We start from the raw sequence: 18154 nt of genomic DNA, 5'->3' as shown, positions 1-18154 counted from the left end.
GGACTGCAAGAAGATCAAACACATCCATTCTTAAGGAAATCAGCCCTGAGTGGTCACTGGAAGGACAGATCCTGAAGCTGAGGCTCCAAGACTTTGGCCACCTCATGAGAAGAGAAGACTCCCTGGAAAAGACCCTGATGTTGGGAAAGATGGAGGGCACAAGGAGAAGGGGACGACAGAGGACGAGATGGTGGGACAGTGTTCTTGAAGCTACGAACATGAGTCTGGCCAGACTGCGGGAGGCAGTGGAAGACAGGAGTGCCTGGCGTGCTCTGGTCCAGGGGGTCACGAAGAGGCGGACACCACTAAACGACTAAACAACAACAACAACATTCTAGGCTACATCAGCAGAAGTATAGTGTCCAGATCAACGGAAGTAATAGTCCCACTCTATTCTGCCTTGGTCAGACCCCCACCTAGAGTCCTGTGTCCAGTTCTGGGTGCCACCTTTTAAGAAGCATACTGATAAGCTGGAACATCTGCAGAGGAGGGTGGCCAAGATGATCAATGATCAGGAAACCAAGCCTCATGAGGAATGGTCAAGGGAGTTGGGTATGTTTAGCCTACAAAGGAGGAGATATGAGAGCCAACTTCAAATATCCAAAGCATTCAAGCCAATGGATTCAAGTTACAAGAAAGGAGATTCCAACAAACATCAGGAATAACTTTCTGATGGGAAGAGTTGTTTGGCTGCGGAATGGGCTCCCTCAGAAAGTGGTGGACTCTCCTTCCTTGGAGGTTTCTAAGCAGTGGTTGTATAGCCATCTGTCATGGATGCTTTAGCTGAGTTTCCTGCACTGCAGGGGGTTGGACTAGATGACCCTTGGTGTTCCTTCCAACTCTAAGATTCTATGATTCTTCAATTCTTCACACAGCATGTATTTAAATTCTGCCACAGGAGGCAGCAATGGTCACCAACTTTAAAAGAAGATTAGGCAAATTAATGAAAGATAAGACTGTTAGTGGCTTCTAGCCACAATGGTTGAAGACAGTAGTATGCTTCTGAATACAAGATGTTGTGCTCGTGTCCTGCTTTTGGGCTTCCCATTGGGGCAGCTGGTTGGCCAATGTGAGAACAAGACTGGATGGGCCTTTGAACTGACCCTGTAGGACTTTTCTTAAGTTTTTATGCCTCTCCTCAGGAGAACTGACTGTGGTGCATAATTTGTGTGGGCAGGAGAGAAAGAGAGAGAGAAAAAAACTTCTGGATTCTGATGGAAGCCAGATAGCTGCCCCCAGTTTCATATCTAGTTGCATTTAATGCAAGTTCCCATTGTTCCTATTTCACAGATGAGTAACTGAGGCCATTTAGCGAGTCTCTGCCTGAGGTGGTTCTCAGTGTCTCCCAGATTGCAAGTCCAGCTTTCTCTGTACACTCTCAGTCATAGCCCCTCTTGTCTCCTCTAGGGCAGCTGAAGCTCTCCATCACCACGGAAGGAAAGGACCTGAAGCTCTATGGTGAGTAAGCAACCTGGGAAGCCAAAGGAACTGAACAGGTGGAGAGAAGCATCCATTGGGTAGCTGAAATGTTCACACGGTGGCTCAGGTGTGGTGGTGCTTGTAACCTACCGCACCTTCCCCATCCCCACAGCCATCTGCATTGGGATGACTTGCATCTATGAGTACCCTTAGAGTGTCTGACCCCCCAGCTTTAAAACGGGGCTTTATGCTTAAGAATGCTGGCATAACTGGATGTTCCTTAAAATGTTCAAGTTTCACAGAGGGTTCCCTGCCCTGCCTGGCTCATCTCTCTCAACCTCTGTGCGTCTTGATTTGTTGCCTTTGGCCAGGTCTCTGCAGCTGACCAGTTTCAGAGTTTTGCATTACAATACCTGATCCGTCATCACTCAGGTGTGTGCTTGGCTATGGGGTTGTTGGGTGTGGGGGGCACTGAGCCCCTGTTATGTGTCTGGCTCTGCCCCAAGGCAGTATGTTCCACCTGGCTCTGGCTGGTGGACACTTTTGAGGATTTAGTAAAGAAGAAAGTACATCTGGGGTGTGGGGAAGGGGGATACATCCCTGCCACCTGCAGTCCCTGTGGCTGCTTCTCTTCTTGTTCCACTTCTGTGGATGGAATGGGCAGAGTACGAGAGAAAGAAAATTTACTCAGCCAGGGCAGAACCGCATCCTGGTTCTTTCTTCGATTGGGGGGGGGGGGAGCCAGTGCAGGGTGGGGATGGAGCCTGGATTCTGCAGCATTGCCCAGAGAAACTCCAGCCTCTCTTCCGCTGTGGTCGCGGCACAGCTGCGCAAGGATGAGACTGAGCTAAAATCAAGATGCAGCCTCTTGATATTTAGCTTGATGGTGCTTTTGGGCCTCCGGCACAGATCCTGTCATGGTGAGCAGGAGGAAGTCAGGCGCATGAAATGCAGTTTGGCATCTGGAAGTGGAGCTGTGCCTGCCTCCAACCAAATGCTCAGGCCTGGGTATTTTTAGTAGGCTTTTACTAATAGAAAACATTACATGCTTGTGTGTACACACACACACACACACACACACACACACACACACAGGCATCTATAAATCCTTCTTTCCCTCCCACCCTCTTTCCCTCTTCTGCTTTCTCTCCTGCCAGTGATCCTTAGTCGTGGAGTGGCAGGCAGCTGCAGGCAGAGGGGTTTAAACTCATTTCAGCAAATTGTGAGGGGGGTGGGGGGGTTGTTCTCTGCTAGGTTTAAAGTGGCAGACTTCAGATCGATTGAAAAATAGGTTGCCCAGAAAACCAGCGTGCTTTGAGAAGATGTCTTGTGGTTTCTCCTTTTATTATATGGCAAGTATTGCAGTGTTATCCACACACATCAATTCTCTCTCCTTTTTTCTCAAGCAAAATGAGTTGTTCATTTGGCATGCAGACCTACTTGTTTTTTGTCATCTTAATTGTAGCTGTAAGTCACTCCTCTAAGCACTGGCTGTTAGCAGGCCAGGAGCATTAATTTATTGCCTTTCCAGCTTGCCCTCCTCCACCATAATGCCCAGGGCAGTGCACATGATTCTCTTTCCCCGATTTTATTCTCAACAACAACCCTGTGGGGTAGGTGAGCCTTAAAACCAGTCACTGGCTCAAAGTCACCTGTGGCTGAACTCTCATCTCCCCAGTCCTGACCTGACACCCTGGGCCACTTGGGCTCCTGCAGAATAAACCATGTGAGCTGAAATCCATGGGGTGGGGTCCTGCTTCCCCCTGCCTCCCTCCCTGAATGGCAGGACCCTTTGCTTCTGCCACCACCACCAGGGATGCATGAAGAGGGGCTTGGTGAAGGGGCTGGGACCGGATCCTGTTTTCTCCTGGAACCCTTTGCAGCCAGTGGGTCAGCTTCTAAGGAAAGGGGCTCAAGGCCAGGTGGGAGACCCCTTGGCCTGAGCTGAGTCTGTAGGTTGGCATGTGCTCTATAGCTGCCATGGGAAGGTATGCTGCACGTGGTCAGAGGCCCTCTTTCTTTTCAAAAAACACACTATGCACATTTCCAGGGCTGAGCCCTGGTGCTCAGAGCAGGTTCCAGGAAGGAAAGCAGGATGGGTGCTGGGAAGAAAACAAAACACTGGCAACGAAAAGATAAATCCTGGACCTGTTATTTTGCAGACCAAGCTAAATCTGCATGCCTTTGCACACTGTTGTTATAAGAGAAGATTTTGTCATAGATTATCCTGCTTCTGCTGCAGGAAAGGCAGTGGGTGACATGAAGCGCCATTCCTGACCACAATGGGAGCTTTCCTGGACCCCTCTTCTCTTTAGTGCCAAACCAGTTTAGCTCACCATCTGTTTATACTGAAGGGTCAACAGTGCCCTCCCTAAACTACACTCCTCAGGTGTCTTTAGGAGAAACCCTGGAGGTGTTTAGACCAGATCCAGTTTGTAATGTGGATGTAGTTTGTTCACCATGTTTTCCCCGCATACTTTCAAGTCTATATTTGCATCCATAGGCACAAAAATACCAAAAACAAAAAAGAACAGCTGAGATTCCCAGGATGCTGAATTCTGTGCCATTCTGGCACCAAATTCCTTGCTTTTATGGAGGATGGTGGAATGCATAGACTGCTGGGTGGTTTCCCAAGCTCAAATTAAGCCCTTTAACTAGGGGGAGGCAGGGCTATCTGCAGGAGGAGAGGAGAGGGCCTGGGGAATTTTGCTGAGTCAGCAGGGAGCTGTGGAGTCAAGGGCTGAGTGAGTTAGGCAGATCAAATAGGCTGGAAGCTGCAGGGTGTGTATGTGTGTGTTTGTGTGTGTGTGTGTGTGTGTGTGTGTGTGTGTGACAGAGAGAGTGAGAAAATGCACAATCTCTCAGTGGATCCAGCAGTCACCAACCTTTCCATGTCCGGGGGCAGATTTGGAATTTTGAGAGGATGCTGACAGCACCAGTCACATAATAGCTGTGGTCACAAATAAAAAGATACAGTTAATGATGGGAACCTGTAGTTTATGCTTCATAACTTCTGTTCTAGGAGAGCTGGAGACTTTTTAATGAAAGCTCAGAGTCCGGGACCGCTTCTGGGGACTCCACTGAATGCCTTTGGGGGCGCTGGGTTGCCAATCCCAATTTAACCCTTTTTTCCTGCTCTCAGCAAAATATGCTATTTCTGTTCACGTTTCAATGTAATTTCTTCTTTTGCTTTTCTATTCCCTGTCCCCCAGTCATGGAAGCCAAGGGCCTGATGGGGAAGGAGTACCGGATTTGTGACTCCTTTGTCAAGGTAGGCTTGCCACCCTCAGGAGGGGTGATGATGTTGAGACAGTAATCTTTCGTAGTGGGTGGATTCCCCTGAAGGAGCAGGGGAGGAGGAGGGCTGCTCTTCTCTTTCCCCCTCCTCCTTACCAAGCTGCTGACTTAAGTTGTCTGTAGCCATTGATTTTTGCTACATGCATCTATAAAGGAACAAAACCCTTCCGTCTCCTTGCCAGCAGAAGTCTGAGCAGGTGTGGAATGCATGAATCTCTGCCGAATCTCAGCTGGCCCTTTGGTGCTGGGGATCTTGCAGCTGCTGCCGCCGCTGCCTCTGCTTTTCTGGAGGGTTTCAAAGGCAGTGGCAGGTGCAATCCTAAAAGGAGCATCCTCTGCTGAGGGGCACTGCGAGTGGCCCCTGGCTCCATCTGTGCCTCATGGGCCCTCTCAGCCTTGCTGCCTGTGTAACTCAGCCTTAGGATTTCACGACTTCTGTGGAACTGAGCCAAAGCTAGGGGGCTCATCTGGATAACTTCGCAAAATGCAGGCTGTCTGTCCCCTTCTCTCCCCACCCAAAAATCCAGCATGGGATTTTAAAGCCAGCACTGACATTTCATTGTGGATTCCATTCATGCTTTGACATCCAGGTGAGGTTTTTTCCCCGTTTCAAAGCTGCCGGTTTCCCGCTCATCTAGGTGTGTTGGCTGGAAGCTTGCTCTAGCCAGAAGAGGGTTAACACGCAATAACAGCGACGCTCTTTCTCTTCTTCTCCCAACGAAGGTGTCGCTTGTGCCGGAGACAGATCGGAAGTGCAGGCAGAGGACCAGGACTGTGCTGGACAGCAAATGCCCTGTCTTCCACGAGCATTTCCTCTTGTGAGTATGGGGATGGGGGTGTCAGCTGTTGCCCCCCCCCTCTCTCTCTCTCTCTCTCTCACACACACACACACACACACACACACACCTCTCCTCTCCTCTTGTGTCCCAGAGAAGTCCCAGGCTGTGTCACAACAGGCTGATCAGGGATCCTGAGCCAAAGAAAGTGTGCTAGGATTCGCCTTGCTTCTCTGACTCTCAATCTCCCTCCCTCCCTCCCTCCCTCCCTCCCTCCCTCTCCTCGCCTCCCCCCCATCTCTTGTCAGCTATTATGCCTCAGCACAACTTGCCTCACGCATGGGGAGCTGCTGCCATGAGATGAAGAGCGACAGACACTATTCTGCTGTTTTCTTGCAGCTCAAATGCCTCGGCCCTGTGCACAAAGCTGGCTTGTCTGTGACTGTCAGCCTGTGCTCTCTCTCTCTCTCGCTCTCTCTCTCACACACACACAAGTGCTAGGCTCCTGCCCTCCCTACTGTTGGAGTTTCTGAACTAGACAGCTTCTTCCGGGCTCTGAGCTGCCCTTGGTGTCGTGGGGGGACTTGGACCAGGTAATAAGGGTTTCTCCAAGGGTGCTGTTGCCTGGTGGGGGCGGGGGCAAGCGCTGTGAACTTTCTGGGCTGGATTCTCAGTCTTGAGCAGCAGTGCTGGTGCAGCTGGTGGACATGCATCCTCTTCTCATGGTGCTTGTTAATTTCTGTCTGAACTCCTGTACCTCTGGAACGCTGGCTTTCCTCCTCAGCTCAAGCACACCATCCCCTTGGGCCAGCCTCTTTGAGGACAGAGCTAGGTGAGGGGGTTGGATTGGAATAAATAATGTGAGCTGAAAATATGTACCCAGATCAAAAGCATCCATAAGCTGTGGCCAGCTCTCGATTTCTGTTACAGGTAGCCAAGTCAGTGTGAGAGGGCCTGAGGGAGAAGCCTCAGTTGGGATGTGGTCCTTGCTACCCCCAGGGGCTCATGGTCGCATCCTTTCTGCTTTGTGTTCCAGCCCTTTGCCAGAGGAAGATGAGCGGAAGCGCCTGCTGGTCACTGTGTGGAACCAACCAAGGAATTCCAGGTAAGGAAGATGCAGCTGTGAGACTACAACGCCATTGAGCCTTTGGTTGTGGTCATGTGAGTGGTGTTGCAGCAGAAGCTGCTTCCTTGAGTGTGAGTAGTCTTTGTGGGATTGGCTCCAGAGTCACGGGACCATAGCTGTCAACTTTTCCCTTTTTTTAAAGGGAAATTCCTTTATTCCAAATAGGATTCCTCGCAAGAAAATGGAAAAGTTGACAGCTATGCATGGGACTCAGGGTTCGGCTCAAGGCCTCTGAGGGAAGAGCAGGGTCCTCCTGCCTAGCTCAGAGCCAGCTTCTTCTATGACACCCTGCCTTGCCCCCAGCATTTAAGGTCTTTTGAGCAGATTGTGTGTGTGTGTGTCGTTCCATCTCACCAAAGGGTAGATTAGCATCTGCAAGGAACAGGGGCTTCTCTGCCACAGCCCCCAATGCTGAGCATGAACTCCCTCCCTGTGGATAAAAGTTTGCTCAGCATGTTCCTCCTGCTGTCCTTTGAGAGACGGGTGAAGATGGTGCTTCTTCAGAGAATTGTTCATCTGTGTTCCCTGTGCTGGTTCTGTGGCTGTTTGCTGAGATGGTTTGACCTGATTCTGATTTGTGTTACTGGAAATAATTTTTATTCCTTTATTTTGTAAGCCACCGTAGTAGTATAACCTTTTGATGATGGTGGTGATGTCATCTGTACGTGTAATCTGATAGTGAACAGCGTGCGAGAGGGAAAGAGAGGGAAAACATAAATCCATTTGGTATTTATAGAAACTGCAGCATGAATTAACAATGTTGCTGACAAGATTCGTCTTGGAATTTCATGTCGCCTCTTTCTGACACTGAATAAATATCTTCCCCACTGAATGACATAACTGTAACTGAACGTCCAGCCTTGTCCAGATATTTCAAAGAGCCAGTTTTTTAAAAAATAATACCTACTTTACCACATTAAAATTGTAGGCATCATCACCAAGTGTCAGGCTTTGGGGTGTACTGTATCTGGCTGTTGTAACTAACTAACTAAAGAAAATATAGTACATGCTCAGTATTTAAAGGATGAGAGAATGTTTAAAGCATGTGTGGCTGAACGAGAGGGCATCTGCTAGTTTGGGTGTTAAAGTGAGTGGCAGATAGGTGCCCCCATCCAGTGAGCCTTCCCTGCCTGTTGTGCCTTTCCATTATGGAATCAGAATTGCGTCTCAAACCATGTCAGCACCAGAGAGATGGATCAGCGCATTGGAGTTTTGCTAGGACCTCATGTTTATGAAGCATGCATCATCCTGATTTGTCATCCTACACTTTCCTTGTCGTAGAAAGACCTGTCTTTTGTGGAAGTGAGTTTGTTGTGCAAGAGCTCCCAACCAACTGTAACTCTGCAATCTGAATTTTCTGGTATCAAATTGAATCTCACCTGAAAATGATGGCCCTTGGACTCAGCCACAACCCTCCCAGAACCCTGAATGGCTACCCCCAGCTGCCACAGGGAGCCCCGGCTAGTCCAGCGTGGGCCTTAACATTGGCTGGCCATGGGCCTTAACATTGCCAGCAGCCCCTGCAGCCTGAAACCTTCCTAAAATAATCATAGAATTATAGAGTTGGAACGGACCTCGAGGGTCATCCAGTTCTATCCCCTGCAATGCCGGAATCTCAGCTAAACCTGTGCTTGAAAACCTCCAAGGAAGGATAGCCCACCACCTCCCAAGAGAATCCGTTCCTTTGTTGAAGCAGAACAGCTACAATGGCTACAAGGAACCTCTGTTCTTGCAGGCAGCCTGCCTTTGAGTCCTGGATGTTGGGGAGCTGCAACAGGAGCAGACAGTCGTCTTCCAGCCCTGCTTAAGGAGCTTCCCAGAGGCTTCAGAGGGGTGGATACTGGGCTCTGGGTCTGACACAGCAAGGCTCTTCTTACGTAAAACCCTGCGCTGGATCAACCCACATTGGTGTGCTCTAGCAGTTGGGCTCTTCCTATGCATTGTTATGTAATGTGCTCCAGCAGAGCACGACTGAGCTCTTACATTACTCCAGAGCAGGTCTAGCCAAGACCCTTCTTCCACAGAGCTCTGGGGCTTTGGCAGGCCCCCTGGCCATTGGGAGCTCTTTGACAGATACTGGGTACGGGACAGGAGGACCTTAAAGCTGCTGGTTCTGGCATTCAAGTCATAGAGCTGGAAGGGACCCTGAGGAACATCTAGTCCCCCCACCCCACGAATATGCAGCTGTCCCATATGGAGATCGAACCTGCAACCTTGGTGTTATCAGCACTGAGTTCTAACCAACTGAGCTATCTAGTGTTAGGCCCCATTTCCCATACCCTCAGTGTCTCCCTCTTTGGGGCAGCTGACTCAGCTATTCCTATTCCTTATTAAATTTGTTAATTGTGTTATCTTGCCCAGGGCAACCCAAAGCGACTTACAACCAACCAACCAACCAACCAACCAACCAAAGTTGCCTCAGCTAGGCAAGTCCTCTGCAGCTGCCTTTTCCACCCAGACACATGGGGGCGGGGGTACCTCCTTCTCTTCCTCTTCAGGGTCCCCACCAGGCTTACTGAGTGAGGCCACGGGGCACATGGGCAGCTTCCTGTGTGCTGTGGGACTTTGCCAACCTGCATGGCCAATGGAGCCTGGTAATGTCCAAAAGACGTCACTTGGGGCCAGCCAAGTGTGTGAGGAGCTTGGAAGGTGCAGACCCAAAGTGTCTCCTCACTCTAATTCAATGCCCAGATCTCCTTGCAGGGGAGACTCCCATGCTGGAGACAAAATGGCCAGAGCCCCCAGCAGGAGCCGTGGGAGCAGCGGCAGCCCTGCTCTCCATGACTCTGTTTCGGGATTCCTTCTCCCCACAGGCAGAGCGAACTCCTCGGCTGCATGAGTTTCGGTGTGAAGACCCTGCTGAGCCCAGACAAGGTACGGAGGAGCCTCCCACCCTCCTGGGTTGTGTGGTGGGGACACAGCTGTGGCACAGCTAATTGTCCCAAGGAGAAAGAAGTCCCTGTCATGCTTTAATGAGATGAGGCGTGACAGGAGCAGCACACCAGTCTTTGCCTCACGGGGGTGGGGAGGGTTGCTGACGTCTTCCCAAGCTAGACAGGGAATTGGGGGTGGGGAGATGTATAAAGCAGGCTAGAGAATCCTGGGTCTGGGCCTGTTGCAGGGTATGCAGTTTCCTCTCTATAGTGGTGGGATTTGGTGTGTTCTGTCACTGAAATCCCCCCATTTCAAAAACTAGTTTCCTATTTCTGAACGTGGAAATTCCATGCAGTCGTGATGCCTAAATAGATCCCTGGGTGGGATTCTACTCATGAAACCCCTCACAGGAAGCCCTGCACAAGGTCTCCCGCCAGCACAGCAGGGCTTTTGACCAGGCCCTCGTCTCTCACCCATGCCCCCTGAAATTGGCTCCCCTCCAAAAAACAACAACACCCCATTAAACCAACAGCAACCTTAACTAGGTGGTTTTTTTTTAAAAAACCTAAAATAAAATAAATTGGGGAGCAGAGAGTGCTGAGAATGTGTTGTCCACCAGCAGCCAAATGCATGTCAGAGCTGCGGGCAGAGGATTGGGTGCTGCCCTCTGCTGCCAACTTTAAAATAAAAATGTATAAGCCACATGCAGCAGTTTCCAAACATCTATAGTGACTTTAATTAGAAAAGTATTTGAAGCCACTTGGGATGTTCATCCTCAAGGCAGATCAGAAACGGGAGTTCAGCGACATCCCCTTTTCAAAGATGGAGATTGAAGGCTTGGAGACGTCCAGCTTGAACATAAGAAGAAGCTGCTGGGTGAGGCCAGTGGCCCATCCAGTCCAGCATCTTGTTCTCACTGGGGCCCACCAGGTGCCTATTGCAGGAAACCTGCAAGCAGAACATGAGCACAAGAGCAGGTTCTTATTGCCTCCCATCATTCTCCCATCCCATCAGCTGGGCTGTGGAACAGAACACAGATAAGGTTTCCCAGGTGGATTTTGTTGGGCTTTGCAAATGGCGGGGGGGGGGGCTACCTTGGTTTTCTTTAATGATGGTCGTGGGGTCTGTGCTCACAAGCTCACATACGCACACACACAGTGATGTGCATTTTGCTAGCAAATAACAACACAGCTGGGAAGGGATTTCTAAATCCAGAAAAGTTTGGGATCTCCTGCAGCTTCCTTCTACTGTCTCTCTTTCTAACTGCAGGAGATCTGCGGATGGTACTACCTACTGGGGGAAGACCTGGGCAGGACAAAGCACCTGAAGGCAGCTACACGGCGGCTGAAACAGAGCAGAGGTGGGTCCCTCTGGAGATGCTTGAGGGCCTCCCTCAAAGGGGGAAAGGTGGTAGGGATGTGTTTCCCCCTGGGGTCCTGTTGCAGAGCTTGTGGACACTGTGCAGGGGAAAGACCCCCAGGCCAAGCCTGCCCTGGCTGCTCTGGACTGGCCTCCATGGCTGCTGCAGGGGGAGCCAATTGCCCCACTCCCCCCCCCCAGTCTGCTTGGGCACATGCCCCGCCCGGCCTAGTTGGAGGAACAAAGAATCGCTCAGAAAATGGCTAGTCCCTGGGCAGCCCTTTTGCACATTTTTCACATGCAACACAGGCTTGTAAGTACAGTGGTACCTCGGTTTAAGAACAGTCCTGTTTACGAACGATTTGGTTTATGAACTCCGCAAAACTTTAAATAGCATCCTGGTTTGCGAACTTTACCTTGGTCTAAGAATGGAATCCGAACAGTGGAAGGGCACAGACGGCGGGAGGGCTCATAAGGGAAAGTGCGCCTCGGTTTAAGAACGGACTCCCAGAATGGATTAAGTTTGTAAACCGAGGTACCACTGTAAACAATTACGAGCCAGTCCAACTTGGCTGGTTGCATTTCACCTGCTTAAGCAGTCACGGGCTTGGGAACATGTTCAGAGTTCCCTGCGGAGCATCTTTGGAATGTCTGGAGGAAGGCAAAGGTTAAAGGAAAAATCGTATGTATTTATGGGCATTTGAGACTGGCGGGTCTCTCTTCTAAGACAGGCTGCCTGTTGGCTCTGTGGCAAAACAGGCCTCACCTCTGACATCACAGAGAAACATGGGATGCTGGTTTAAGCTGGGTCAGACCCTTTGGGTCCATGTCGCTCAATATTGCCCACATTGACTGGCAGCCATGGCTCTCAGGGCTTCAGGCAGGGTCTCTCTCCCAATCCTTCCGGGAAGTGCCATTGGGGATCAAACCCCATGCAAAGAGGGTGCTCTGCCAACCCGAAAATCCCTCCTCTCTGACATTTCAAGAGGCGTGGCTGGTTCAGGCCAGTTGAGGCATTGCTTTGGAGGTCTCAACCGTGGGAGATGCTTCTTCAGAGACCATATAGTGGGCTGCTGTCCATTCGGGTCCCCTGCAGGGGTGAGAATCACTGGTGCTCTAGGTGGCGCTGTTGAGTTGTATCAGAATATCCATTTGCCCTTTGATTTGCCTGCTCTTCCCTACTCTCCCTTCTCCTGTATTCCACCAAGCATTTCAGTAAATTAATTTGATTAATAGCTGGTCATTTGTTCAGTATTTTATGGTTCTATAATTTTAAGATTTTAAAGTTTTAGGGTGCTTTAATTATTTTCCTGTATACTGTCTTGAGTTGGAGGTTCCTAAATATTCTTATAAACATCTTGCTGATGCTCTAAGATCCTATTCTGTGGTCCTGCTCTTCATCCCATCGTTGCGGGAGATTAGGTGGGCAAATACAGGAAACGAGGCCTTTTCAGTGCTGGTCCAAAACTGTGGAATGCCTCCCCTTGGGGGATCTGCCAGACTCCGTCTCTTCCTGTTTTAGGACAGGAATTGAAGAGAGGCAGCTGTTGTGGTTGTTTTTAAGCCAGCAAGCTCCTGTTGTAAACCACTCTGGGGTCAACTGATGAGTGGCAATAAGCAAATCTCTAAGATAACCAAAGAAAAACCAGCTGCTTTAAAGAATTGTTCTACTTTACAGTGGTACCTCGGGTTACAGACGCTTCATGTTACAGACGCTTCAGGTTACAGACTCCGCTAACCCAGAAATAGTACCTTGGGTTAAGAACTTTGCTTCAGGGTGAGAACAGAAATCGCGCGGCGGCAGGCAGCGGAAGGCCCCATTAGCTAAAGTCGTACCTCAGGTTGAGAACAGTTTCAGGTTAAGAACGGACCTCCAGAACGAATTAAGTTCTTAACCCGATGTACCACTGTACTAATACAGCTGTTTTAGTGCTGCTGCGTTGCAGTGTTTTGTATTTTTGCATTGTTTTTATTTCCCACTTAGGTTTATTATTGCAGGGTTAGATATTCCTGTTTTTGGAAGCCATGTGGGTACATTTTGCAGAACCAATGGATGCTAGTAACAAATAGCAGAAACTCTCACCCTTGTGATAGGGGTGGAAGAGGGCAGAGAGGAGGAGACTCCTATATTACATAGCTCTCCACAGCAAAGTCTGTGTGTAATGTGTCTAATTCCATTGCCCCCCGGGATCAAGTCTGCCCCAAGTTGCGCAGATAATGAAAAGCCGTTCCGGCGGCTTCAGTGGACATTAGGCATGTAAAGCAGGATATTTCAGTACAGGGAGGTCAGGCCTTTCCTCTTTTTTCTGCAGAGGTGATGGACAGATTCCTCCCTGTTGTTTTGCAGAGCTGATGTTGGCCAGGCCAGCTGCGGCAGTGGCGTTACTGGGGAAGCAGCAGCAGGACGAGAACATGGAGCAGCTCAAGGTAGGAGCATGCAGGTGTGGGAGGCCGGGTTCAACAACCGCCTTTCCCAGGGCAGGGAGCGAGTGGATGCCTTGATCATGTTCAGCTGCTCCTGCTAAACACCCATGAAGGGGGCAGCCAGTCAGAAAGTGCTTTTTGCAATGAGGTTGAGGAGATTGGGGTGCCTCACCGTCCTCCCTCACCTGCCCACAGGCAGGAGGACTGTTGCAGTGAAAATCCTGCTGCAAATTGCACCCTCCCTCCTGCAGTTCTGCAAGTGTTTTCCTCATGTCCCTCGCATGCTGCTGCCTGCTGGGAAGGAGAGGAAGCTTGAAACTCTTCTTGCTTTGACATCCCTGGCAGCATTCCTGTATCAGTCTCTACAGCCACAGCAGGCGCTGTAACTTTCCCCCTGCTTGACCACACCCCAAAGGCACACTCCTGCATTGTCTCCTGAGACAGGCGGATGCCAGCCATTTCACTGCAGTCACCACTATCTGTTCTTTTCCTTTCTAATGGGCACAGGCAGGTGGGAGTCAGCAGGCTGCCCCTCCCTCGCATGCTTAGGAAGGCTCAGCTGTTGGGTTGCTTTTTCTCTCTTACGCAGCTAGCCACGAACCGGTCTGATTTGCGGATCCCCATCAGTGAAGAGTTTACTTGTGTGTGAGAGCGTTAAAGAGAGAGATTTTTCTGGGCATCTTCTTTCCTTCCTTGGTTACTTGCAGTCCTTACTCTTTCTCCTCCGCTCTCCCCATATGAATGTGAATGTAAGCCCCCCCTCCTTTTGCACAGCACTAGTGGAAGGCCCCCTCCAACATCCTCTGACTGTTTGTGAGAACCTGGGCCGTGTCCGTGTGCCGGGGAGATTTGCCTCCCTCGGTGAACAAAGGCCGCCTGGGTGAAAGAGCTGACAGGAGCTTGACTCCAAACTCTCCCTCTCCCTCTTCCCCTCGAGTTCTCAGGAAGCCTCTCTGCTTATCATAAAGCAGCACATGGCAGTGAGAGCTGCCCGGGAGGTGAGGGGTGGCTTCCTGCCATTCTTCTGCTGAGCAGCTCCTGGGTTCTCATGGGCGGCCATGCCAGGATCACAGAGGCTTATTCTCAGCGGCCAGAAGGCAGGCAGGCAGGGGGCCTCTGTTCTGCGCTCGCCGGGGAGAGCGGGGAATGGTTTAGCTTTGCCTGGTCTGGCCGCAAGGCTCCAGGCCGCGGACATGAGCCGATTCAGCGGACTGTGCAGAGTGTGCTCGGAGCAGCGCTACCGGCAGGTCGGTTGCATGCGGACCCAGGAGCAGGTGTACGCGAGGTTCAAGGAGCGTGGTCTTCTCCAGTGGGTGTGTTGAGAGGAGACGGGAGCCGCACCCCACGGAACTGGCTGGGAAGGGCCCACACTTCTCCCTGCCAGGGCTGAATAATTCTGTGGACCTGCCCCACTCCTCTGGGTGGCTGACTGGGCTTTCTAAGAGGAGTCGAGGGTGACCTCCTTGATTGTCTCTGCATCATCTGAAGGCTTGGACCCTGGGATGGGTGCTCTCCCTCCCCTGTCAGGGCAGGGAATGCCCCTGAATGCTGCTTGTTGGGGATCCCAAGGGGGTCGAGCCCTGCCGTGGCACTCAGATCCTGTGCTTGGCCCCTGTGAGGACAGGAGGCTGGGCTAGACAGGGCCCAGTTGACCTGATCCAGCTGCAGCCAGGCTCTTCTAGTCTCACCGCTCCCTTGTTGAGAGAGGCTGGCTTGCCTAAAGGCCTCTGACAGCCCAGTCCTAGGTGGGCTGGTTTAGGGAAGTCAGCCTCACTGCTTTCCATTGAATTGGTGCCCTAGTCACCATGCACTGGGTGGCAGCTCTGGTGGCTTCGTAGCTGAAGTGAGATTCGATCCAGGGAAGTGAGCTCAACCGCACAGCGCCGTCTCTTGTTGCATATTGATTTGGTCTCGTTGTTTGTGTGTGTGAAAGAGAGAGAGGGAGAGAGAGAGAGAGAGAGAGTTGTCTTTTGAGGGTTCAGAAGGAACCCCCTCCCAGCCTTACATGCTGCCTTCATCCCATGTCTAGCAAGAGGCTCCTGGGAATCTCACAGAAGCAGGGCAAGCAGGTGGCGGAGGGTGGTAGGAATCCAGCTTTCTTCTGTTTGTCTCCACCAGTGGCTGCTAGTCAAAGAGATGCTGCCTTTGACTACAGGTGCCCCATTGCTAGCAGCCAGCCACCAACTGGACCGCCTGATCTCCCCTCATGTGTCCAAGCAGCCTTTCTTGGGAGCTTTCCCCTCAGTGAGTTCCTAAGGGGCAGCCCTGCTTCTGCCACACTGTGGGTGTGTGGGATGCCTCCTGCAGAGGGGTCTTTCACTCTGAACCTTTTGACCCTGTGGCTTTGGAGTGATGAGATTGTGACCTGGAGGGAGGGCCAGCTGCCCACTCTTCGTCTAGGTCCCCCACCTCTTTCTGGCCCCTTGGCCTTGGGGTCCAGTTGGGCATCAAGGAGGTTCCATCAGGTCCCTGGATCTCCAAAAGATGAAGCAGCAGCTAAAGAGGGCAAAAGCTGCCCTGTGTGTTTGCCCTGATGCAAACAAATCTCCTACCCTAAAACACCCTGAATAAAGGAACGGAGGAGGAGGAGGGAGGCAGTGTCTCAACATGCAATCCTTTGCAGGCTACTCAAAAGTAAGCTCCGTTAACTTCAGGGAAGTGTGTGTAGGATTGTGGCCTTTGTCAGCTTAGAGGGGTGCAGCCTTTGCAGTTACACAGAACTCCTTTCCAGGTCAGTTCAAGAGGGAAACCCAGCCAGATGGGCGGGGTGTAAATAATAAAAATATTATTATTATTATTATTATTATTATTATTATTATTATTATTATTGGGTGGAGGAAGAACTCTGTGATTCCTCTGTTGTGCCCAGGGGAAAACTTGGCTTGGCTTCTCTTCAGGTTGCTGTCGTGAGATAGTTTGTGTTGATAACTAGCGGATAAAACGTACAATGTGAAACTTAACTCTTCATTCTTCTTGATGAAGTGGGGCTTGAAGGCTGGCATGCTTTTGTTCTTGCTGAAGTGGGTCCCCTAAAAGCTCGGGTTAAGGGCCTTAGAGCTTGACTGGATTGGGCTGAGGAGGATCCGCTAGCCAAGTGTTCTGCTTTCTCTCCACAGTGACCGGCCAAGTGGCCGCCACTGCCCCTCCAGGAAGGCCACAAACTGTGCATGAAGCCAGCAGCCTTCACCCACACGGCTTGTTCTCCATCAACTAGTATTCAGAGATAGACTGCCTCTGAACATGTAGGCTCTCTGCACCTGTGATAGAACCATGAATTGCACTAGTTTCCCCTTTAAACTATATTAAGCTTGTAGCCACAATCACAGATTGGAGCAGTGAGTTCCACAAGCTAATTAACCGTGTGAAGAAGTAGTCATTTTTCCTGCTGGTCCGTTTCCACTGGGTGGCCGTGAGAGAAAGAGGGAAGCGTTCTCCCTATCTACTACTGGTGTGCTTTATGTAATCCTTAAATCCTTTCAGTTGTCTCAGCTAAGCAGCCCACAAATGCTTCAACCAGGGAACTTGGGCTCCAACTTCCTATAGTCGTTCTGTCTGCCTTTTTCTGACTATGGCTCCTTCCCCCCGTCTTTCAAACCACCCTGTGGCACGGCCCATGCACTGCCCTTGGACCTCTGCAGAATCACCAAGGAGTTGCCCTTTTGCTCCCAAGCAGGAAGAGTGTGTCCCGCAGCCCCTTTGAACAGACTCCCTCCTCCTTTGAGCAAGCCCTGGTGGAGGAGCTCTTAGTGGGGGTCTTCCTCGGGAACCGGAAGGGCAGATCTTTCCCCTTTGCTGGTCAAACAGGATACGCGAGAGACAGTCATCTCTGGAACCACTCAGGCTCCACATGGGATGCAAGTCCAAGTCTGAACAGTGTCTGCAGTCAGACAGGTTTCCTCTCTTCCCATCAGCAGCCCAGTCAAGATGCCTCTGCCTGCTCTCATGGGCCATCGAGCTTACTGGGTGCTTAACATGAGCTTAACATGAGTCCACAGTATGATGCCGCAGCAAAAAACAACAGCCAGCTAATGCTATTCTAGGCTGCATCAACAGAAGTATAGCGTCTAGATCAAGGAAAGTCATAGTTCCACTCTGTTCTGCCTCGGTCAGACCACACCTGGAGTCCTGCATCCAATTCTGGGTGCCACCATTTAAGAAGGATGTTGACAAGCTAGAACTTGTGCAAAGGAGGGCAACCAAGATGATCAGGGGTCTGGAAACCAAGCCTTATGAGGAACGGTCGAAGGAGCTGGGGATGCTTAGTCTGGAAAAGAGGAGATTGAGGGGAGATGATACAGCGACTTTCAAATATCTCAAGGGCTGCCACAGGGAAGAAAGAGAGCAAGATTGGTTTTTCTGCTTTGGAGAGTAGCCTTTCGAACCAGAGTAGACTAGAACCAGTGGCTTCAAGTTACAAGAAAGGAGATTCCGACAAATCATCAGCAAGAAATTTCTGACAGTAAGAGCTGTCTGGCAGTGGAGGTTGTGGACTCTCCTTCCTTGGAGGTTTTTTAAGCAGAGGTTGGATGGCCATCTGCCAGGGATGTTTTAGCTGAGATTCCTGCATTGCAGGGGGTTGGAATAGATAACCCTTGGGTCTCTTCCAACTCTACCATTCTATGATTCTATACTAAGACCCCTAGACCCTTTTCACATGTGCTACTGGTAAGCCAGGTGTACCTAGTCTTATATTTGTTCACCTGGTTCTTTCTGTCTATGTGCAGCACCTTACATTTACTCCTATTGAAATTAATTTTGTTAGTTTGGGCTCAGTTTTCCAATCTGTTAAAGGCATCTTGAATCCAGATTCTGTCTTCTGCAGCATTCACTGTCATGAAGGGAATAAAACTAAAATCATGAGGAAATTGCACCACGGGCA

The 18154-nt window shown here is 50.5% G+C and overlaps 1 protein-coding gene across 5 annotated transcripts in view; it reads left to right on the top strand.

Moving 5' to 3' along the window:
- The window catches only part of RGS3 (regulator of G protein signaling 3), a 72668-nt gene that overhangs the window by 12505 nt on the left and 42009 nt on the right, over positions 1-18154 (top strand). For 2 of the 5 annotated variants that reach the window (XM_083611602.1, XM_083611599.1), the window contains exons 4-10: positions 1408-1458; positions 4632-4690; positions 5440-5534; positions 6529-6597; positions 9432-9492; positions 10762-10852; positions 13199-13278. In XM_083611602.1, the coding sequence (XP_083467728.1) occupies positions 1408-1458; positions 4632-4690; positions 5440-5534; positions 6529-6597; positions 9432-9492; positions 10762-10852; positions 13199-13278 (506 nt within the window). Of the gene's footprint in view, positions 1-1407; positions 1459-4631; positions 4691-5439; positions 5535-6528; positions 6598-9431; positions 9493-10761; positions 10853-13198; positions 13279-14298; positions 14523-18154 lie in introns of those variants that run through there. The other 3 variants (XM_083611604.1, XM_083611603.1, XM_083611605.1) reach the window with 2 other exon arrangements.

This window comes from Podarcis filfolensis (genome assembly GCF_964270895.1).
Source record: "Podarcis filfolensis genome assembly, chromosome: 1".
Taxonomy (NCBI): Eukaryota; Metazoa; Chordata; class Lepidosauria; order Squamata; family Lacertidae; genus Podarcis; species Podarcis filfolensis.
This window is presented reverse-complemented; position numbering and strand designations above follow the sequence as displayed.